The 22,643-nt window shown below is 56.5% G+C and overlaps 1 protein-coding gene across 6 annotated transcripts in view; it reads left to right on the top strand.

The window, feature by feature from the left end:
• The window catches only part of CTNND1 (catenin delta 1), a 50,450-nt gene that overhangs the window by 15,660 nt on the left and 12,147 nt on the right, over positions 1–22,643 (top strand). For 5 of the 6 annotated variants that reach the window (XM_029059616.1, XM_029059618.1, XM_029059617.1 and 2 more), the window contains 8 exons: positions 9,648–9,764; positions 10,846–11,127; positions 13,810–13,881; positions 14,693–14,845; positions 15,135–15,670; positions 19,584–20,047; positions 21,273–21,456; positions 21,592–21,709. In XM_029059616.1, the coding sequence (XP_028915449.1) occupies positions 10,933–11,127; positions 13,810–13,881; positions 14,693–14,845; positions 15,135–15,670; positions 19,584–20,047; positions 21,273–21,456; positions 21,592–21,709 (1,722 nt within the window). In that variant the 5' untranslated portion in view covers positions 9,648–9,764; positions 10,846–10,932. The remainder of the gene's footprint in view (positions 1–9,647; positions 9,765–10,845; positions 11,128–13,809; positions 13,882–14,692; positions 14,846–15,134; positions 15,671–19,583; positions 20,048–21,272; positions 21,457–21,591; positions 21,710–22,643) is intronic. The other variant, XM_029059620.1, reaches the window with a different exon arrangement.

The following is a 22,643-nucleotide window of genomic DNA, read 5'->3' as shown; positions in this document are numbered from 1 at the left end:
GCTTCCCTTCCCCTCTCTGCTTCCCTTCCCCTCTCTGCTTCCCTTCCCCTCTCTGCTTCCCTTCCCCTCTCTGCTTCCCTTCCCCTCTCTGCTTCCCTTCCCCTCTCTGCTTCCCTTCCCCTCTCTGCTTCCCTTCCCCTCTCTGCTTCCCTTCCCCTCTCTGTCTCTCTTTCCCCTCTCTGCTTCCCTTCCCCTCTCTGTCTCTCTTTCCCCTCTCTGTCTCTCTTTCCCCTCTCTGTCTCTCTTTCCCCTCTCTGTCTCTCTTTCCCCTCTCTGTCTCTCTTTCCCTGTTTCTCTTTCTCTTCCCCTCTGTTTCTCTTTCTCTCTCTGTTTCTTTGTTTCTCTTCCTTTCTCTTTCTGTTTCTCTTCCTTCCTCTCTTTCCCTTCTTCCTCTCTATCAATCAGTCAATCAGTGGCATTTATTGGGTAGGTACTGCATACATCTCCCCAGCTTTTCACCTTTCTCTGGAAAGGAAAGGGATATAGCATCTGGACCTCCTGCCCCTCCCTCTTATCGCGGCTTCCTTATCGGCCTCTGCTGCTGTGCTTTAGAGCCTTATAAGGCTAGGTGAGCAGGCCTTTGGCAAGGGAGCAGCGGAGACACAGGTAACTGCCTCTCCAGCTTGAGACAGAATTCCGTTTTATCTGTCCCAAGTGGAGGGCCTTGGAGAGGCACGTGGAGGAGCGAGGGCGGTGGGGGGGAGGAGACCAGGCAGCCGGGCCAGGGAGCTCAGCAGGACTTGTTCGACCAGTTGTGTGTATATATGTGTATGTGTGTGTGTGTGACTGGCTCTGGGGAGAAGCAGGTTTTGTTTCTTTTTCCTTCCTTTTCAGACCTGGGCCTGTTCTCTGGCTGAGTGAGAACCACACCCTATGCTGACCAACCACCCTCTTATGGCCATTTTGTTTTAAATCTCTGAAGAGACAGCCCCTCCTTCCCCCACCTCTCTCTCCCTTCCCTGCCGCACTCTCGACAAAAAGCTCCTCTTGGCCCCTCCCTGAAGGTTTTGTGAGCTGAGGGATACCTATTTTCATGTTAAATTAACTACTGAGGGGTGTAACAAAGCTGGGAAAGGCTGGCAAAGAACTCCGGGACCAGGATTCTAAAGCGGTGAGCCTTAGAAAGCTCCTCTCCACACAGGGATCCCCGTCTACCAACCCTATGGTATCGTCCTCTCCCAAGCACTTAGTACAGTGCTTTGCTCAGGGTAAGAGCTCGGTGATGGCCTTGGATGGATTGCAGTGGCCCGTTGACATCGTGGCTTCCGTCTTCCTCCAATCCTTGAAATCCGTCTGCTGTTCTACACTCCAGATTCTCTCCTCCTGCTCTGAGATACCACTGAGTTGGATGGTATAATAATAATGTTGGTATTTGTTAAGCGCTCACTATGTGCAGAGCACTGTTCTAAGCGCTGGGGGAGATACAGGGTCATCAGGTTGTCCCACGTGAGGCTCACAGTCTTAATCCCCATTTTACAGATGAGGGAACTGAGGCCCAGAGAAGTGAAGTGACTTGCCCACAGTCACAGAGCTGACAGGTGGCAGAGTCGGGATTTGAACCCATGACCTCTGACTCCCAAGCCCGTGCTCTTTCCTCTGAGCCATGCTGCTTCTCCCCATCCGTTCACCGTGAGATTGCCTTCCCACGTTTCAGATCAGTTCCTGCCATTCTGCTTGGGCCGAAACAGATCCTAAGGGGAGCAGAGGATCTGCCTAAATTTAGGTCAAGGCCAGCTCTGGATTCCCCTGCCTCTGGATGGCAGGGTGGGTGACGGCCTGCCAGTCTGCTTCCTGCCTGCCTAACATGGAGGGTGGAGGGAGGGAAGCTCGGGCCAGGAATTCTGACACATGGAGAAGGGGTGTGGAGGGAACAGCCCCTTCTGTCACTCAGCTGCCTCTCCCCTCTCTCTTGGTTCTTGATCAGCCTTCCTCTTTCGCCCAGGCTGGCAGGTGGGCGTTGTAGGGTGGGGGAAGTGAGGAGAGGGTGGCAGAAGGAAAACATGGAAAAGAAAACTCTGATTTAGAAGGGAGAGGTCCTGGAATGCGTTTAACTGCTCGCAGCTTTTCTTGGGCAAAGAGTGCTGGACGTCCGGCAAACAAAGTGGGGTTGGGACTTCAGATTTCCCTGGAACATCTGTGTGCGGGTGGGAGCCACAGTATTGAACTCTTCTTCCCTCTGGGTTCCCGGATGCCCTGGAGTCTCTTTAGGGAGGTCATCCCCTGGGGATGCTCAAACTATTCCCAAAGATTGGGATTACATTTTTGGTGTTTAGTAGGCACAGTTGGGATAATTACCCTACCTTCTTCCGTGTTTCCAGAGAATACGGACTTCTCTCTCTCCCCACCCCTCCCCCAGTTCCAGGGTTCCATCCAAGAGGGGCTACAGTTTTAGTAATTATCCCTTTTTCCCCAGTGGGAAACTTACAAGTTTAAGTCTTAGGAAATGGAGGGCCTCATTGGCATTGTAGCTTTTCCAGATAGAGTTAAGGGAAGGCAGGGAAGAAGAAAGCTGCTCTGAGCCAGTCCTGGGCTACTAGTGGTATCTGAGCCAGGGGCCTGGAAGACTCTAATTGCTGAAGATCCAAGATCTCCTGTTGGTGGTGGCTTGGATCGGCTGTGGGACAACCCGGAGGCAGTTGATTATTGAGTGCCTGCTATATGCAGAGCACTGTACGAAGCACTTGGGAGAGCGCACTTGAAGTAGGAGTCACAACAATCGGTCTAGGGTAGGAGACGAACACTGAAAGGGCAGAGGGGCCAGTAAGGAGGGAAGAGAAAAACCTAATCAGGGAAGGCCTCTCAGAGGAAATGAGATTTCAGAAGGGCTTTGGAGATGGGGAGGGCTGTGGTCTGCCGGATGTGAAGAGGGAAGGAATTCTAGGCTGGGGGAAAGGTCTGTGGTGGGAGAGATGATGAGGTCTGTTGAGTAGACCCGCTGGAGAGGAACAGAGTGGTAAAATGGGGCGTGGTGGGAGAGGAGAGTGGATAAGTAGGGAGAGAACGGATTGAGGGCCTTTAAGGCCAGTGGTCAGGGAGTTTCTCCTTGCCCTGACAAAGAGAAAGAGCATGTGCAGAGTGTCTCAGGGAGGACCAGGATTAATCCCAGTCCACAAGATCCCAGGGACCCTGAGTCCGTTCCTGAGTTGAACCGAATGTTTGACTTTACCTTGGTTTGGTCTGGTGTTCCCTTGGCTCCACCCTCAACTGGCCCCAAACTGTGGGCCAGTTTAAAAAAATGGTATCTGTTAAGCACTTACTGTGTGGCAGGCACTGTCCTAAGCGCTGGGGTGGGTACCAGCTAATCAGGTTGTACATAGTCCATATCCTACATGGGGCTCACAGTCAATTCCCGTCTTACAGATGAGGCACAGAGAAGTGAAGTGATTTGCTCGAGATCACTCAGCAGACAAGTGGCAGAGGCAGGATTAGAACCCAGGTCCCTCTGACTCCCAGGCCCGTGCTCTATCCATGCTACTTCTCATTTGAGGAGGGTGCAGAGGTTGGGGCCCGAAGAGAACCCCTGGGGCCTCTTGGGAATAGCCTGGACTTGGCTCCAGGCCTGACCCCTCTCCCTGAGGCAGGGTTGTGGACCAAAGGATTGTCCAGCCAAAGTTCTTTTGGGGGCTGGAAAAGCCCAAGCCCTGAGGTTTGTGTCTTGATCAGGGAGTTGGAGAAGGCAGATCATGGGAACTCTTCCTTGGAATGGGGGAACACCGGGAGCAGCCCTAAACAAAGCCAAAAGGATCGTGGAGTCAAGTCATCTGTGTTTGCCCTCAAAAGTTAAGCTGGTGCCCTTTGATCTCCCATATCAGAGAACAGCAAAGCAGAGCTACATAACTCTCTCCCCACCCCCTCCGCAATCCCTCCCTGATTTTAATTGGGTTGAGAACAAGTATTATCTTGTGTCTTTGGTCCGGGAAAGTTACTAAACATAAATTTTGGAGGCAGTTATTGGCAGAGAATCCGAGTGTTTTTTTGAAAGCCTAGACCAAGCAGAGGCCGGTTGTGGATCGCAGACTCAGAGCTTTAAAATGTGTGTGTGCCTTTATCAGATACAACAGTGCTAATTTTTGGGGTGATGAATCTACAGTATTTACCGAGCTTTTTTTTTTTTAAATAGCATTTGTTAATGCTTATTTTGTGCCAGGCATTATACTAAGCAGTGGGGTAGATGCAAGCTAATCAGGTTGGCTACCGTCCATGTCCCGTATGGGCTCTCGGTCTTAATACCCATTTTGCAGATGAGGTAAATGAGGGACAGAGAAATTACGTGACTGCCCAAGGTCACCCGGCTGACATGGCGAAGCAGGATTAGAACCCAGGTCATCTGACTCGCAGGCTCGTGCTGTTTCCAAGAGGCCAGACTGCTTCCTAGGTGCAGAGCACTGTATGTACTAAGTGCTTGGAAGAGGGCTGGGTGATCCTTGCCCTCAAGGAGCTTCCAGTCCTCGAGGAAGGAGAGGAATCCTGCAGCAGCTGCCTCTGCTTGACAGCTCACCCCAAAACGGCCCTTACCCTCCTAGACTGCTCGGATCTGTGGAATCCAAGCTTGGACACGTGCCACTGGCTTGGTATTTCAGTTCTTTTTTTTTCCCCCAATGGTTATTAAGTGCTGGGGTTAGATACAAGCTAATCAGGTTGCCACAGTCCCTGTCCCACATGGGGCTCACGTCTTAATCCCCATTTTACAGAGGAGGAGACTGAGGCTCAGAGATGTGAAGTGACTTGTCCAAGGCCGTACAGCAGACAAGTAGTGGAGCTGGGATTAGAACCCAAGTCCTTCTGACTCCCAGGCCTGTGCTCTGTCCACTAGGCCATGCTTCTTCCGACCTGGGGGTGGTGGGGAGGATGGGGAGAGGGAGCTGAGCAGTGCGTGTGGTGAAACTTTTTGCGTAATTTACTGTTTGTCTATTTTCCTATTTGTCTATTTATTTTACTATTTTATTTGACTATTCTACCTGGGGCCTGAATTGTGTACACATTGGTGGGGAGGAATACGGCCGGATGGCCTCTGATGCCTCTCCCCAGACGGAAGGTAAAAGGGATGGAATGACAGGAGTAAGGAATGCTTTTATTTTTCTCTCCTTTGTTTTTTAGTGGTACTCGATAAGCGCTTAATTTTCCGGGCACTGTACCAAGTGCTGGGGTAGATAGATGCTAAGCAGGTTGGACACAGTCCATGTCCCACATTGGGCTCACAATCTCAGTCCCCATTTTACAGATAAGGTAAGTAAGGCACAGGGAAGCGAAATGACTTGCCCGTGGTCACACAGCAGACAAGGAGCGGAGTTGGAATTAGAACCCAGGTCCTCTGACTCCCGGCCCCTTGTTCTTTCCATTAGGCCATGCTGATTTTTTGGGGGTGTTTTGAAAGGGGGCAAGAGGGTGTCCATCTTTTCCAGGGAGGGTCCGCGGGGAGGCTCCTGGAAGAGGCGGTACTTGCCCCAGGGGGTCTGCAGATCGGGGGAGGCTGAGAATATGAATTTTAACCGCCTTAAGCACTCCGATACTCACCCCACTCCCAACCCCACATCGCGTGATGATCATCTGTTGACTTCCCCGAGACTTCTTTCAAACGTGTGTCTCCCCGACCGGATCGTTAGTTCCTGGAGGGCAGGCAGGGTTCATGTCTTCCAACTCTAGTGTGTTGTTCTCTCCCAAGTGCTTAGTACATTGCTCGGCACCCGGCGAGCGCTCAGAAAATATCATTGATTGACTGACATCCAGTGGAGAAGCGGTACTCCAAACTTTAGAAGGTTTTCAGGCAATTTCAGACCCTCCACCCCATAGACCCGGGGAGACAAGCTCAGATTTTGGGGTGACAGTTTAAATTAACATGCCCTCTGCTCTACTCCCGCCCTGCCCCACAGCGCTTGTGTATATGTGTACACAGCAGCATGGCTCAGTGGAAAGAGTCTGGGCTTCGGAGTCAGGGGTCATGGGTTCGACTCCCGGCTCTGCCGTTTGTCAGCTGTGTGACTGTGGGCAAGTCACTTAACTTCTCTGTGCCTCAGTTACCTCATCTGTAAAATGGGAATTAACTGTGAGCCTCACGTGGGACAACCTGATGACCCTGTATCTACCCCAGCGCTTAGAACAGTGCTCTGCACATAGCAAGCGCTTAACAAATACCAACATTATTATTAATGATGTGCATATATCTATAAACCTATATTGATGCTATAGATGTCTGCCTACTTGTTTTGCTTTGTTTTGTTGTCTGTCTCCTCCCTTCTAGACTGTGAGCCCGTTTTTGGGAAGGGATTGTCTCTATTTGTTGCCGAATTGTACTCTCCAAACGCTTAGTACAGTGCTCTGCACTCAGCTCTCAATAAATTAATTCATTCTTTCAATCGCATTTATTGAGCACTTACTGTGTGGGTTGAGCACTTACTGTGTGCAGAGCACTGTACTAAATGCTTGAGAAGTACAATTCGGCAACAGATTGAGACAACCCGTACCCAACAATGGGTTCACAGTCTAGAAGGGGGAGACAAAATACAAAACAAGTAGACAGGCATCACTACCATCAAAATACGATTGCATGAGTGAATGAATGAAAATGAAGGTTGATAGGTTGAGGCAGGCGTCATGTACAGTGAGGGTGGGACTCGTGCTCCCCTCTTTCTTCTCCTCCTCCTCTTCCTCCCTTCCCCCTCTAATTTTGCACCCAGCAGGGACTTCTCCCTTGCAATGGCCGAGGTGGATTTCTAGGCAGTGGCTATTTGGGACCCAATGACGCCTTTTGCCGGCCGTAAACGCCCCGCGGGCCCTGCTCTGGCTCTGAAATGGAACGAATATTTTGGTCCCTTTGGTCCCGTGTGGATCTGAAGGAGGAGAGGTGGGGAAGTAGGTGGGGCTCGGGCTAAATCGGGTGAGGGAGATGCTGGCGGAGCAGGGCCGCTCTTTGAGGTGGGGTGGCTAGGCCGGCCAGCTCTCGCTGCCTTTTGATTGTGGCATTTGTTCCTGAGAGCGCCGAGCGCCAAAGCAGGTTCAAAGGAATCAGATCAGACACAGCCCCCCCCGTCCCACCCGGGGCTCACAGTCTAAGGGGGAGGGAGAGCAGGGATTGGATCCCCATTTTACGGAGGAGAAGCCCGAGGCCCGGAGAAGTCCGACGACTTGTTGGAGGTCACAGAGCAGGCAGCTGGCGGAGCTGGGATTCGACCCCAAGGTCTGTGACACCCGGTCTTGAGTTCTTTCCTCTAGACCGAGCTGCTTTTGCCTTCTCCCTGCGAGGGATGGGAGAGGAGAGCTTTCAGGCCATCTGTGGATGATGGGGTGGGGGAGCCGGGCTCCCCTTGTAATTTATTTCTATAAACGCCTCTCTCTCTAGACCGTAAGCTCGGTGTGGGCAGGAAACGTGTCTAACTGTTATATTGTACTCTCCCAAACGCTTAGTTAAGTGCTGGGCACACAGTAAGCGCTCAATAAATACGATTGACTGCCCACTTTCTGCCAAGAGTTCCTAGCGGCACCCACCCTCAGCGAGAAGCCGAGGTCTGAAGTAATTGACGAGGGATCTGATGTAGCTCGGGTCCGTTCACTGCTAGCTAGGATGGCGTCCTGGTATCTAGGGAGTGATTGGACGGGTTCCACGTGGTCTCTGGTTGTACTTTCCAAGTGCTTAGTACAGTGCTGTGCACACAGTAAGCGCTCAATAAATCCGATTGAAAGATTGAATGAATGAATGACTGGGCCTTGCGTCCTTCCCCCACGGAGAACAGGGAAAGCATCCCCCGCCCAAGTGGGTTGATCGATCCCGTCCGGTACGTGGGCTCCATTTTAAAGATTTTGGGGGGGCTGGACCGTGCCCCTTCTGAAACGCTAATGCCACTGACCACATCCTATTGAAGGATGCTGAGACGCTGAAGCCGTTGACCACATCTCTGCTCCCTTGAAGCTCCTGCGAGTCTTAAACCCGAGAATCTAGGACCTCTTCACTCCTCGTTGGGTGAAACTTCATTAGGACCCGCAGCTAGTCCCACCTCCCCACTACCCACCGCAGGTCACGATGTAAGGGAGCAGAAGGTGGTGGTCCGGGGCAAGGAGGGAGGATTGGCAATCAGGTGGCCCGTAGCAGTCGAGGTTTTTAACAGACAAGGGGGCAGTCAGAAGACTGGGAAATAATAATAATAATGGTGGTATTTGTTTACATTTGGTTACTATGTGCACTGTTCTAAGCGCTGGGGGGATCCAAGGTGATCAGGTTATCCCACGTGGGGCTCACAGTTTTATCCCCATTTTATAGATGAGGTAACTGAGGCACAGAGAAGTTAAGTGACTTGCCCAAAGTCACACAGCTGGCAAGCGGCGGAGCCCGGGTTAGAACCCACGACCTCTGAACTGGAACCAAATACAGGTTGGGCCTTTGGAAAGCGAAGAAAGGGAAGATGGAACCAGGCTGAGCCTAGAGAAGGGGTGCGGTCGGAATGGAAAGAGCCCGGGGCTTGGGAGTCGGAGGACCTGGGTTTGAATCCCTAGTCTGCCACTTGCCTCCTGGGCGACCTTGGGCAAGTCACTTCACTTTTCCATTTCCTCCTTGGTAAAATGGGGATTCCATACCTGTTCATCTCTTAGACCGAGTTCCACGTAGGACGGGGACTGTGTCTGTTGTGATTGTCTTAGTGTTCAGCGCAGTGCTTGGCACATAGTAAGCCCTTAACAAATATCACAGTAATTGTTATTACCATTATTAGTCTTAGGGTTACGGTGATGCCGAGCGAGTCCCGGTGGCTCAGAATTTATCCAGAAGAGGCTCCGATGGCAGGGAAGGGATAAATCAGAACCGTTCCAGCGTAGTTTGATAGGGCACTCCAGACCCGTCTCTCACTGAGGAACAAGAGTAAATGGCTGAAATCTGGGGAGACCCGGGGTAGGAGGGTGTGGTAATGGGTTGATTCTAAATCTCTCTGCTCCCCATGATGGGGAGCAAAGGGGGAGGGCAGCGAGCCTACGGGGATCCGGGAGGCTGAGGCGTATCTGCAGAGCCATGTGGGATTTGCGGGACCGGTCTCCGGGGGAAATGGGAGTGGGGAAGGACTGAAGGTGCAGAGCCACCCCCGTTCCCGCCTCGCCAGCCTCCTCCTGGGCTGGCCGAGAGCCGCGAGAGTCGGCAAGGCCGGGGGGATGGGTCCCAGCACAGGTAGGTCCCGGAAGGCTGGCACCGCACCGGGGAGCGTGGGAAAAGGAGCAGAGTCAAGAGGTGCAGAGGACGGGCCAGTCCCTGCACGTCCTCCCTCCCGGCCGCGATGGCGATGGTTTCTTAACGCCTCCTCGGGCGTGCCGGGACCCGGCCTGCCGGGTTCCGCCTCGGGGGCGGGGAGGCGGGGGGGAGGGTGCTCTGCGGACACACTCTGTTCCCCTCGGCGGCGAGGATGGGTGGGCAGCTCCGTACACCGGTGGCCGTGGGAGTCGGGGGCTGTCTGGTCTGCCCCTTGGGTGCCTGGTGTGCCAGAGGGAGTCGGAAAAGAACGAAGTCCAAAGCGCCGTTTGCCCGCTCGACAGTTCCAAATTGCACCTCCAACTTCCTTCCCGCTCCCACTGCCCCCCCCCCCCTCCTCCTCCTCCTCCTCCTCCTCTGTTTTTATTTATTGGGTGTATTGTTTTTCCTCCCATTCTTCCCCCTCCCTCCACTATCTCTGCAGCTCTCCCCCTCCTGCTTCCTCCCCGGTGGTGGCTGGGACGTTTCTCCCATGATTTTTTGCATCTAGACCCGGCTGCTCTGTGTTAAGCCAATCAAATCCGACCTCCCCTCCTTACAGGTGTGTATGGACAATTTTTTTCCTTTTTAACCTTTCAAGGGTGCTTCTCTCCCCGCGGGCTGCGATCCAGGGGGTCCTCGGTAGAACTAGTCCCCCCACAACTCCCAACCCCGTGGAGTTCAACTCTGAGGGCACCAGTTCAAGAGAGTTCCTCATTAGGCGGTTATTTCCCGCCACAGATGCTCTTTCGGAGATGCCCGGGTTTGGGAAAGTGGCAGCACAGCTGCTGAAATCTAGGGAGAGCCCATTTGGTTTAGGAGATTACCCCGAAGGGTCAACTTGTATCCATGCGCTTAAAACACTCTGACCCACAAAAAGTGGGGGAGCGGGGGGCGGAGAGGTTATTCAGAAGGATTTTCCTTCCTCTCTTGCCCAGATTTGCTCAGGATCGTGTGTGCTCCCCCCCACCTCCCCCATTTTGGTGCAGGAATAGTGTCGCTGGGACAATCTTATAAACACGAACGCCCTCGGCCCTGGCTCAGGTGGTGGAGAACCGAGACCGGGCTGCTCAGCCTGTCTCGCCCACCCGCCGTCCTTCTGGAAGCTGTGACGCTGTCAAGCTGTTCGGGGCCGGTTGGGCCTGGAACCTCTGGCCTTCCCCGAACCAGTTCCCCTCGGGGAAGGACCAGCCGTGACCCGGAAGCCGGATGGCCACCGGGCCTCTGGAGTTGACCTCCCAGGACCGGGCCTGCCCCGGGGCGGGCGGGAGCCTGGAGAGGTTAACTTGTGTGGCTGCTGAGGTCAGCAGCGCTTCCGTGGCAGTGGCAGGGAAGTAGTAAAGCCACACCCCGCCTGGCTGGGCGAGGAGGGTATCCCTCACTTGGGCCTGTTTCCTCAGACTCTCTTCCCACCGAGGGAGGGGAAGAAGGATTCCGCTGGACAGATGCCGCTGGTGGTGGTGGTGGCGGGGCTCTGAGCTTGGTGGCCCTTTTTCCTCGCTGCGGGGCACGAGAATCAGGAGAGAGGCCCACTGCGTGTCTCTCTCTCTATCTCTCTCTTCGCTGTGGGTGAAGTCTCGCCTGTCTTCTCTGACTTTGACCTTTTTTCTCTCTTCCCCCTCCCTGAACCCTGCCCGGCCAAGTGAGGCGGGGATTTTATTCCCTCCCCCGCCTCCGCGCCTCCGTCCCTCCTCCGAGGCCCCTCCCCCCCAACCCTGCCCCTCGCCGTCATGGACGACTCCGAGGTGGAGTCGACCGCCAGTATCCTGGCCTCCGTGAAGGAGCAGGAGGCCCAGTTTGAGAAGCTGACCCGGGCGCTGGAGGAGGAACGGCGCCACGTCTCGGCGCAGCTGGAGCGCGTCCGGGTCTCGCCGCAGGACGCCCACCCAATCCTGGCCAATGGCACCCTCACCCGTCGGCACCAGGTAACCTCTCCCTCTCCGGCGTGGGCAGGTAGGACAAAGAGGAGGTTGGCCAGAGCCCACCCGGTCCGGTCGGTCCTCACCTGGTTGGTGAGCCTTTCTGGGATACGTGGGTCAATGCCTCCTGGGTGACGGATGGGGGTGGGGGGAGGGGGCCCGTCTGTTGAGCGGTCTAAGCCCTGGGGAAAGCTCAGGCCCATCCCCTGCCTCCAAGACCACCTCGATGTCCCTGGGGTGACAGGGCAGGCCTCGCCTGGCCACTCGTGGTGACTCTACAGCCCGGGGTGAAGCCACCCACGTCTCCGGTGTCAGAGGCCGGACTGGAAGCCACCACGGGAGATGGCGAGGCCCCGGGTGTTTTTCTGTGGCCTCCCAGGCTTCCTTACTGGCGGGGGACGGGGTGGGCGGGACACGCACTCCCCAAGAAGGACATCCTAACCGAGCGTTTTTTATAGCACAACGTCCCGTTGGGCCCCGGTTCTGGTAGGTGCCGGAGAGCACTCTCATCTCTTCGGGCTCGGCCTTCCTCGACGGTATAGCTCCGGGGGCTGAACCGCCCTCTCCCTCCGGGACCCCTGTCGGGTTCTTGCAGCGGAGAAAGACAAGAGCGCTCCCCTGGCCTCGCCCTGGACTCGGGAGGGGGAAAGGGGTGACTTGAAACGTCGGCTCGGTCGCCGTCGGGGGACGCTCCGTGTCCAGGGAGGCGGTGCCCGGTGTCCACAGGCTTCAGATGGGCCCGGTCTGCTGTTGCTTGGGAGGAAGAGTCGCTGGTAGCTCACTTGGGTTGGGCTAGAGGAAACCAGGAAGGAAGAAACGGAGATGTTCTGTTTAACCCGGATAACCACAGGAGCCAAGGATCTCTCAGCCTGGCTGCTGTGGTGTGAGCTGGGGCTGCGGATGCTAGAAAAGAGAAGTGCCCTGTCTCCCTGCAGTCTGGCCCGGCGGTGATGTAATCTCTTGTCTGGGGGTTAGGGATGCTCCTTTGTGTGTGGAGGGGGTGTTGCCCGATAGGTATTATGACATCTTGAGGCCAGGTGGGTGGAGACAAGGAGAACCATCTTCTGCCCCAACAGCCGTTCTGATTTTTTGGACAGATAGTGAGGGGGAGGTCCTCTGGTGCTGAAGAGGGAGGGAGAGAGATTGTGTGTGTGTAGATTAAACTGGTAGCCCCCATGGGAAAAAGCGCCAATTGTATGATGTGTGTGAGAGAGACAGACTTGGATGCATGCATTCTCTGGGCTTGCCCAGGGCTCTAATTGGGCAGAAGGCAAATGTCAGAGGATGATGGCTACCGGGGCTGACAGAGACTCGGGGGTGGGGGACGGCGCTGTGGGAATTTCCAAGGTCACACGTCGCGTCTCGCTCTTCTCTCTGGTTTCCACCTGACTCGACATTTTACATCCTTTCTACTTGCCGCAAGCAGCCATGTTTTACTTCTCCCTGTAGTGAAGTAGAATTGGCCAACAATCCAATAAATGGCATTTCATCGAGTACCTACTACCTGCCGCGCCCTTGGGAGACTCTAACGGGGATAGGAGATCCGGTCCCTGCCCTGGAGGAGCTGCCCGACTGGTCGGGGGAGGCTGGCCCAGAGACGTGACGGATAAGAGGCGGAAGAGAAGGATGGGAAGGTGCCTCTGTGGATGAGGCTAGGTCTCTGAACGGAGGTGCTCCGGGTGGTTGAGAGTGCCGCGCTGTTGAGGTGGGGCAGGAGTAATGAGGGAGTAATTAGGAGGATATGGCCTAGGGAGAAGAACAATGCACAGAGCAGCGTGGCCTAATGGACAGAGCAGAGGCCTGGGAGTCAGAGGACCCGAGTTCTAATCCCTGCTGTGTGACCACAGGCAAGTCACTTCGCTTCTCTGGGCCTCAGTGCCCTCATCTGCAAAATGGATCCATTCCCCTTCCTACTTAGCCTGTGAGCCCCACGTAGGACCTGATTATCTCGTGTCTGCCCCAGCGCTTAAGCACACAGTGAGCGCTTAACAAATACCACAGGTCGGCCTGTTGTTCTGCGTCCCATCGGAGGTTGGACTCCAGCTCTCTTCTGTGGGACCCCATTCAGAGATGTCGAAACCCCCTGGGGCCGGAGGAATGGGCAAGCGCATTTCTTGTGGTGGGAAGTCATGAGACCAATCCCGACTTCTCCAGGCTGCCGGCTTAGGAAGGGAGATCATAAGATGCCCTGAAATGCCTCTTGCAGGAGGAATTCCTAATTCTTCCAACAATGAGCCTCTTGGAAGAGCGTACGTTCGTGGTGGGGGTTTCCAGGGCCGAGCGGCCTTCGTTGACAGCGGTTCTCTAGAGCAGTCGATTATGCTTCTGGAAATTCCCAGCCCTGCCTCTTCGGCTCCTTGGAAACATCGTGACTCTTCAAGGAGACTTGAGCTGACGGGGAACTCGTCGGAGCCCCCGCGAGGCGCCCTGGCCCCCAGAATAAAGCCAAAAGATCGGGGCCTAGTTCCCGGGTGTCGGCCCTGGCGGTCAAGGTGGGGTGAGGGCAAGGGTGTTACTTGGCCGGGTGCTCTCCTGCCCCTGGCTCCCCCCGGGGGAAGACCCTCTCTCGGGCCCAACCCTTCTGTGGCGTGGGGAGGGGAAAGGGTGCTATTCGGGGAGGGTGTTGGGTTTGGGCAGAGCACGGCCTCGCTTCACGGCCAACCGCTCCCCTTCTGGGATCTCTTTCAGAACGGACGGTTCGTGGGCGATGCTGACCTGGAGAGGCAGAAATTTTCAGATCTGAAACTCAACGGACCACAGGTAACCTCCGAGGCCGGGAAGCTCTGCTCCGTGCGGGCCGGGGATTGGGTCTAGGCCAAACTCCGAGGGCGGGCGATACCGGCGGTGGTTGCCCGGTGGCCCTCTCGGCCGAACACGCCGCCCCGGCTCCACCGACCCCCCGCATTCCTTTGTCAGAGGTCGAGCTGATGACTTTGCAGAATGGCCCCGTCCGGTTTGAACCGACCAGATGGCCCACTTGAGGCTCGGGCGGGGCCCGAGCGACCTCTCGTAGCCAATCCGGGCTGTAGCTCTCCGGGGGGAATTCCGGTCCATTTTACTTCTGAAATAGAAACTCTGTCTTTGATTTGTTGGCTCAGCAACACTTGCAGTGTCTCTTCTTTAGGGACGTCAGTGCCCAGAGGCCCGTGGGGTTCGGCAGGCGGGGGCGGGGAAGAGACTGCCTCCGCTTCTCACCTCCTGAGGGATGTCCTCCTATCTGAAATAATAATCATCGTGATATTTATTAAGTCCCTCCTATGTGCCGAGCACTGCAGCAAGGCTTGGGGTGGATTCAGCATATCAGGTCGGGCACAGGCCCCCGTGCCCCGTGTGGTTCACGGTCCGAAGTAGGAGGGAGAACAGGGATCGAATCTCCGTTTTCCCGAGAGAGAAACTGAGGGCCCGAGAAATGAAGTGACCTACCCAAGGTCACACAGCAGGCGAGCGGCGGGGGGGATTCGAACCCCAGGCCCGGACTCTTTCCCCTAGGCCACGCTGCTTCATTGAGCCAGCTGTCCATTTCTGAGGCCTGGCAGGGACTCTTCAGTCTCCTCTCCTCTCTCCCCCAAAGGATCACAGTCACCTACTGTATAGTACCATTCCCAGGATGCAGGAGCCAGGGCAGATTGTGGAGACCTACACTGAGGAGGACCCCGAAGGAGCCATGTCCGTCGTCTCAGTGGAGACCTCCGACGACGGTACCACCCGGCGAACCGAGACCACGGTGAGTTGGGTGGGGGTTGCAGGGAAAGAGCCCGCAACGGAAGGGGGTTCGGGCCCACGGTTGTGCAGGTGGTGAGTGGGAACAGTAATGGCATTTATTCAGCGCTTTCCGCGGGCGTAGCACCGTAAAGCGCTTGGGTGAGAGTTGACCGGTGGAAAGTCAGCCGTGGGAGGGAGAGGGAAGCTGAGCGCCGAGGGAGGGATGTGGGGCGAAGCGGGGCCTCGCCGCCCTAGAGAGCGGAGACGAGGAGTTCCTCACCGCTCCGTTTCCTCCTCCGCCCGTCGCCAAGGTCAAGAAAGTGGTGAAGACGGTCACGACGCGGACGGTCCAGCAGGTCCCGGTGGGGCCCGATGGGCTCCCGGCGGACGGCTCCTCCGTCTCCAACAACTACATCCAGACCCTGGGCCGAGACTTCCGCAAGAACGGCAACGGCGGGCCCGGCCCCTACGTGGGCCAGGCGGGCACCGCCACCCTCCCCCGGAACTTCCACTACCCCCCGGACGGCTACGGCCGCCACTACGAGGACGGCTACCCGGGCGGGGGCGACAACTACGGCAGTCTGTCCCGGGTGACGCGCATCGAGGAGCGCTATCGGCCCAGCATGGAAGGCTATCGGGCCCCCAGCCGGCAGGATGTCTACGGGCCGCAGCCCCAGGTGCGGGTGGGCGGGAGCAGCATGGATCTGCACCGCTTCCACCCGGAGCCCTACGGGCTGGAGGATGACCAGCGCAGCGTGGGCTACGACGAGCTGGACTACGGCCTGATGCCCGAATACGGCACGGCCCGCCGCACCGGGACCCCCTCCGACCCCCGCCGGCGGCTCAGGTGAGGGGAGGGGGCGCGGTCGGAGCCCCGGGGCCGGAAGGGGAGACCCTTCCTTCGGCCCCTCGCGGACGGCGGGAGGGGACCGGGGAGGCCCGCCCGTGGGGGGCCCGACTGCTGTGGGAGAGGACAGTTCATTCGGTCGTATTTATTGAGCGCTTACTGTGCGTGGAGCACCGTACTGAACGCTCGGGAGAGTACGGTGCAACAATAAAAGGATACATTCCCTGCCCACATCAAGCTTAAGAGGGTGGGGGGCCGCCTCCTTCTAACCTGAGCTTTCTTCGTCCACCTCGACGTGGTCATCTGCTTGTGCCGGGGAGCCGTGTGAGGGCCGGGGTGTGAATTAGCCTTCAGAGCTCAAGGAGTTGAGCTCAACGCAGAGTGGCCCCACAGTGCGTTATCTTCGTCGCTACTGGACATTTCTCTCTCGATGGATGTCCCGCTCCCCCTGGCCTGAGGTTACGGCTTCTCCGCCTCTGGGAGGCTCTAAAGTTCCTCACCGAGCGAACGGGCATTCGTGATGCCGGGGTTGGGTTGAAGAACAGTTGACTCTTTTTCCCATTCGCAAAGAGGAGCGTCCTCTCTACGCCGACACCGGGCTCTCAAATGGGATTACGGGGGCCTAGAAACGGGCCGGCCCGCAGACCTCTCCTTTGGTCAGTTGGGAAAGACTGGGTGGCTGGAGATAGGATCCAAGGGCCTAAAGGAGGAAAGGGAGGTAGCTAACGGGAGCTTGGGAATGGCAGACCCCAGTGGGGTGGGAGGGGAAATTACGGGAGCAGCGAGAGATGCCGTCTCCATCTTTCCGTCTCCCCCGGACCCCACAAGCTCCAGGGCCTTGATCCCATCGTGGGTGTCCCCAGCAATCAAAGGGCAAGACTGGGAGCAAAGTCCTTTAGTCCCTGTTCGAGTCACCCGCCCCAGCCCTGCTTACTCTCTTTTCTGGGACGGGCTTTCCTCTCTCATCCCTGACTCACCCTTTATTGTCGAAGGGACATCGGGTTAAGCTGGTGCTGCCCCGATGGGCGGCCCCGGGCAGTCTCGAACAGCTCCTGACCTTCGGGGTGTTGGCCCTGGGAACTGGGCTGTTTCCTCAGTGGAGAGGAATGTCTGGCCCCAGGTGGGGGGTGGGCGGGGGGGAGGAACGGGACAACGAACAGGGTCCGTGTTGCGGGGGCGGGGCAGCTGGTGCCCGGGGACAGACAGGTTTCTGTTCAGATGGGTCAGAGCCCTGGGCTGGTGCCAGAATCGCTTGGGTCTGGCTTTAGAATCTGCTCGTTGAACGAGAACATTCTGCTGGTTCCCGTTTGGGCTTAAGGAGTGAGGCCGGGGAAACACGCAGGGCCGGGAGTTGGGGCCGCCGGGGGAGGCCCTCCCGTAGCGATGGCTCCGGTTACCTGATTCCGAGGATTCTGTGCGGCGATTCGAGAGGGTAGTGACTTCTGGGAGCGACTCGGAATAGCCTGTGGGTTTACAGCTCCGAGGGGCTACCGCGGGAATCCAGAGAACGGAGAACCAGACGCCAGTGTCAGACTGGGGTCTGACCACGTGAGTCCCTCCAGGAATAGCATTTAGGGTCTTTCTGTTCCGGAACTAGTTTTTGACAGCTTCTTGTGGGGAAGCTGGCACCCCACTGCCCCTCTCCGGACCCTCTCCTAGCTCTTCGAAGGCTCTGAGAGGGGGCTGGTGAGGGAATCTAGGAACCCGTGAATCCCGGAGGGAAAGGCAGTCTAAACGTGGACATTGGGAGTGTCAAGGGAGAAGGGCAGGTTGAAGGTGGATAATTCCCGAAGAATTCCTGAGCCCCCCCGGCCCCGCTCTAAGACATAGCGTTTAGGGGAACCGTGGGTTAGTAGGGAAAGACGAATTTTTTCTGAGAAGCCTTTTGCGGATGATAATAACACGGCATTTGTTAAGCGCTTACTATGTGTCAAGCACAGTTCTAAGTACTGGGAAAGATACAAGCCGATCGGGTTGGACACAGTCCGTGCCTCACACAGGCGTCACAGCATTAAGCCCCATTTTACAGATGAGGTAACGGAGGCACAGAGAAATTAAGCGACTTGCCCAAGGTCGCTCAGCCAAGTGGTAGAGCTGGAGATCCTTCTGACTCCCAGGCCCGTCTCACTAGACCAAGGATGTCTGTGTGACCCTTGAGGGGCCTAGCCGGGCACAGTCTTGAAGCGTGCCCGGGTCCCGGTCAGGCCGGTGGAGCGTCTCTTCTCCTAGGTGGGCAGGCCCGGATTGAAGTGAGGTCATCCTAGGGGTGGGAAGCCCGTTCCGGTGTAACAGACTCTCCCTCCTCAGGCAACTGGCTGCTAGTACTGAGGCCAGAGGGAATCGTCTCCGGTGTCCTACCAAGTGAGAAGCCCAACTCGGGGTGCCCTTTGCCTTTTTTGAGCGGGGCCTCTCATCCTCTCTGCTTCCGATCCCAAAGGGCAGACACCCCCTCAAGGTGATAGTAGTTAAGAGGAAATGGGCCTGTAGAGACACGTGTGAATGTGTGGGTGGAGGAGGGCGGGGAGCTGACTACGGGCTCATTAGGGTCAGCCATCAGTCATTGGTATTTATTGAGCACTTACTGGGTGCAGAGCTCTGTACTAAGCACTCGGGGGAGTACCCTAAAACAGAGTCGATACACATGACCCCTGCCCATAATGATCGTACAATCTAGTGACATCTCACGCTAGCCTTGGTCCAGAGGTCAGGAGTTGGCGTGATGTGTCATCTCCCCTGCCCTTCCTCGGACCTTAACTTTTCCCCTGAAAGAAAGCGGGGGAAAGCCGGAACCCGCAGCCTGCCGAAGTCTCCTCGCCCCATGACTACTTCCTGTGCCAACGCCTCGTATCCCGTCTAATCTGAGGTCACGAAGTTCCCCTCCCAGCTGCTTTGCCGACTTGCGTGACCTTGGGCCAGGCTTTGATTTCTCCGGGTCTCATAATCTTCCGGGCCAAAAGGCCACGCTCTCCGTACGAGGCGACGCCACGGGCCGGAAAGGGCTCTCGGACGAACGAGCCGTCGCTGGGCCCCCAGATTGGTTTTTAACTTCCGTGAGACCTAGAGGTAGTAAACGGGAGGCACGCCCAACGCTAAAGCAGTCTACACACAGGGCAAGGCCAGACCCGGAGGAGTTGCCGTGGAAAAAAACAAACCGACCTCGCGGCCAGCCGGGCTCACTGGGCTCGGGGGAGCCGGACCTCACTTCTCTTCCTTCGATCCGTGGCGTTTATTGGGTGCTTACCGTGTGCAGAACACCGTACTGAGTGCTTGGGAGTGTACCAACAACAGTTGGTAGACACGATCCCCAAAGAGTTTACAGTCTACGGGGTAAGATGGGCATTAACTAGATTAGGGATAGATTAACTGACAATCACTCTCCACAACTGCTAAGGTAGGCCTGTCTCCAAGAGGCCTTCCCTAAGCCTTCATTTCCCCTTCTCCCACTCCCTTCTGTGTCATCTTTGCTCTTGGATTCGCAGCCTTCATTCACCCCTCCCTCAGTTCCACAGAACTAATGTACGTAGCTGGCATGCATTTACATCAGTGTCCACCTCCCCCACTAGACTAGGCTTGTTGTGCCTGCCAACTCTGATATAGTGTACCCCCCTAAGCGTTTAGTACTGTATACGGTCGGTGCTCAGTAAGTGCCACTGATGGATTGGATGGGGGGCGTAGAAGAGTATAAGGTTATGACCCCAAGTGCCACAGGTCTGGAGTTGTCTCGAAGTGCCGAAGCGGTACACAGCCAAGGGCGGAGTAGATCTGGGGGAGGGGTGATGGGGTGAGTTCCTCACCCCCGCCAACGTCTCCCCAGCCCGGGCAATGTAGGGTGAAGGTTTGGGGGGACCCAGGGAGGTGAGTTGTCAGATCCCAAGGGTCTAACCCTCTCCCCCTTCCCTCCGGTCCCCTCCAGGAGCTACGAAGACATAATCGGCGAGGAGGTGCCCTCCGACCAGTACTACTGGGCTCCCCTGGCCCAGCACGAGCGGGGCAGCCTGGCGAGCCTAGACAGCCTCCGCAAAGGGGGCCCACCGCCCCCCAACTGGCGGCAGCCGGAGCTGCCCGAGGTGATCGCCATGCTGGGCTTCCGCCTGGACGCGGTCAAGTCGAATGCCGCGGCCTACCTGCAGCACCTGTGCTACCGCAACGATAAGGTGAAGACGGACGTGCGGAAGCTGAAGGGCATCCCCGTGTTGGTGGGGCTGCTGGACCATCCCCAGAAGGAGGTGCACCACGGGGCCTGCGGAGCCTTGAAGAACATCTCCTTCGGCCGGGACCAGGACAACAAGGTGGCCATCAAGAACTGCGACGGCGTTCCCGCCCTCGTGCGCCTGCTGCGCAAGGCTCGGGACCTGGACCTCACCGAAGTCATCACCGGTGAGCCTCGGGGCAGAGGGGTGGCGGGGGGCAGGAAGACGGCCCTCCTGGGGCTGAGGGCGGGGAGCCGCTCAGAAGACGTCCTGCCAGGGGCCAGGGTGGGGACCGGGAGTTGGGGGACCGTGTCTTCGACCGTCCGGCTAGTGTCTTGGGACGGGCGGCCCGTCGGTCGATCCGCCTGTGGTATTTCCGTGTGCCAGAGCACTGGGGGAAGCACCTGGGAGAAGACGAGCAGTGTCGCCTCGCGGCCTGGGTCGGTCAGTCGCGTTTATCGAGCGCTTACTGGGTGCAGGCACTTGGGAGAGTGCCCTGTAACAGTATAACAGGCACATTCCCTGCCCGTAACGAGCTTACGGTCTAGAGGAGCCGAGGACCTGCGTTCTGATCCCACCCCTGCCGCTTGCCTGCTGTGTGACGTTAGTGGGGCTCACAGCTCTGGGCTTCAGTTTCCACGACTTAGACTGTGAGCCCCGTGTGAGACAGGGTCTGTGTCCGGCCTGATTAACTTGGATCTAGAACCGTGCTTGACTCTTAATAAATGTTAAACAGATATCTTAAAAAAAAATGACAAAACAACAGAATCAGTAGACACATTTTCCCCCATCCCCCACTCCAGTCCCCCCTATTTTTTTTTCTTTTGGTACTTAATTGCTTACCATGTGCTAGGTAAGTTAGCTAGGTTAGTACAGTGCTCTGCACATAGTAAGTGCTCAATAAATACTAATGAATGAATGAATATTAAACGCTAGGGTAGATATGAGACGATCAAGGATGGATGCGGTCCCCGTCCAGCACGGGGCTCACAACTGTAAGTAGGAGAGAGTAGGATTTTGTCCCCATCTTTCAGACGGAGTAACAGGCTCAGAGAATAATAATAATAATGATGATATTTGTGAAGGGCTTACTGTGTGTCAGGCACTGTTCTGAGCGCTGGGGTAGGAGTGACTTGTCCAGGATCACACAGCAGACGAGTGGCGGAGCTGTGATTAGCCCCAAAGTCCTCCGACTCTCAGACCTCGTGCTCTTTCCACCAGGCCACACTGCTTCCTTGCCATCCCCGCCCACGCGGACCCTGCGGTCGGGAGGGCTCGCCCGTCGGCGTTTTTCGAGTCCGGACTCGGCGCCGGGGAATAGACCTCCTGATCTCTGCCCTCGAGGAGCCGTTGGGGTAGCGGGGTGGTTGAGGGCGCGGGTCGCGGGGGCTCACGGGACCCGTCTCTTCCAGGCACGCTGTGGAATCTCTCCTCCCACGACTCGATCAAGATGGAGATCGTGGATCACGCGCTGCACGCCCTGACGGACGAGGTGATCATCCCCCATTCCGGCTGGGAGCGAGAACCCAACGAGGACTGCAAACCGCGCCACATCGAATGGGAGTCGGTGCTCACCAACACCGCCGGCTGCCTCAGGTACGCGGCGGGCTGGGGCGGGACTCCGACCTACAAACGCGCAGGAACCAAAATCCAGGCACGGGCGGGGGCTCCCGGGTAGGGCTCTGAGGCCGGCCGCCTCAGCTCCTCTTCGGCCTCTTCCTCTCCCCGCAGGAACGTCAGCTCGGAGCGGAGCGAGGCTCGCCGCAAGCTCCGGGAGTGCGACGGGCTCGTCGACGCCCTCATCTTCATCGTCCAGGCGGAGATAGGGCAGAAAGATTCCGACAGCAAGGTGAGACGGGAGAGATGGGAGCCCCGGAAAGGGATGTTTTCTTGGTGTGTTTTTTCATTCATTAATGGTACTGGTCAAGCATTTACTAGGCGCCGAATAGCGCTGTACTAAGCGCTGGGGTAGGTAAAAGACGATCAGGTCAGGCACGGTCTCTGTTCCGCGGGAAACCGGCAGTCTGAATTGGAGGGTGGACAGATGTTGCCATCCCCATTAGGTACCTGAGGCTCAGGGAAGTATAGTGGCTTGCCCAAGAAGTGAAGTGGCTTGAAAAGCAGCGTGGCCTGGTGGAAAGAACATCAGCCTGTGAGTCAGGGGACCTGGGTTCTATTTCCAACTCTGTCAATTGCCTGTTGTGTGACCTTGGGCAAGTCATTTAACTTCTCCGTGTCAGTTTCGTCATCTGCAGAATGGGAATATGATACCTGTTCTCCTTCCTACTTAGACTGTGAACCCCGAAAGGGACCAGGTTATCGGGTATCTATCCCAGTACTTAGGACCGTGCTTGGCACGTAGTAATTGATTAACAGATACCAAGGTCACTCGTCGGACAGGTGACGGAGCCGGGATTAGCGACCAGGTCCTCTGACTCCCGGACCCGTGTTCTTTCCACTAGGCCACACTGCTGCCCTGGGAGAAAGCAGTGTGTTTTAGCGGAAAGAGCCCGGGCTCGGGAGTCAGAGGATGTGGGTTCTAGTCCCGGCTCCGCCATTTGTCGGCTGTGTGACTTTGGGCAAGTCATTTAACTTCTCTGTGCCTCAGTTACCTTATCTGTAAAATGGGTATTAAGACTGTGAGCCCCACATGGGACAACCTGATTACCTTGTATCTCCCCCACCGCTTAGACCGGAGCTTGGCACATAATAAGCGCTTAACAAATTCCATCATCATTATTATTATTACCCTATGTTTAACTCGTATCCTAAAAACCTCACTA

The sequence above is a fragment of the Ornithorhynchus anatinus genome, chromosome 3 (assembly GCF_004115215.2).
Source record: "Ornithorhynchus anatinus isolate Pmale09 chromosome 3, mOrnAna1.pri.v4, whole genome shotgun sequence".
NCBI classification, from domain to species: Eukaryota; Metazoa; Chordata; class Mammalia; order Monotremata; family Ornithorhynchidae; genus Ornithorhynchus; species Ornithorhynchus anatinus.
Note: the sequence above shows the minus strand (reverse complement) of the source record. Positions and strands in the feature narration are given on the sequence as shown.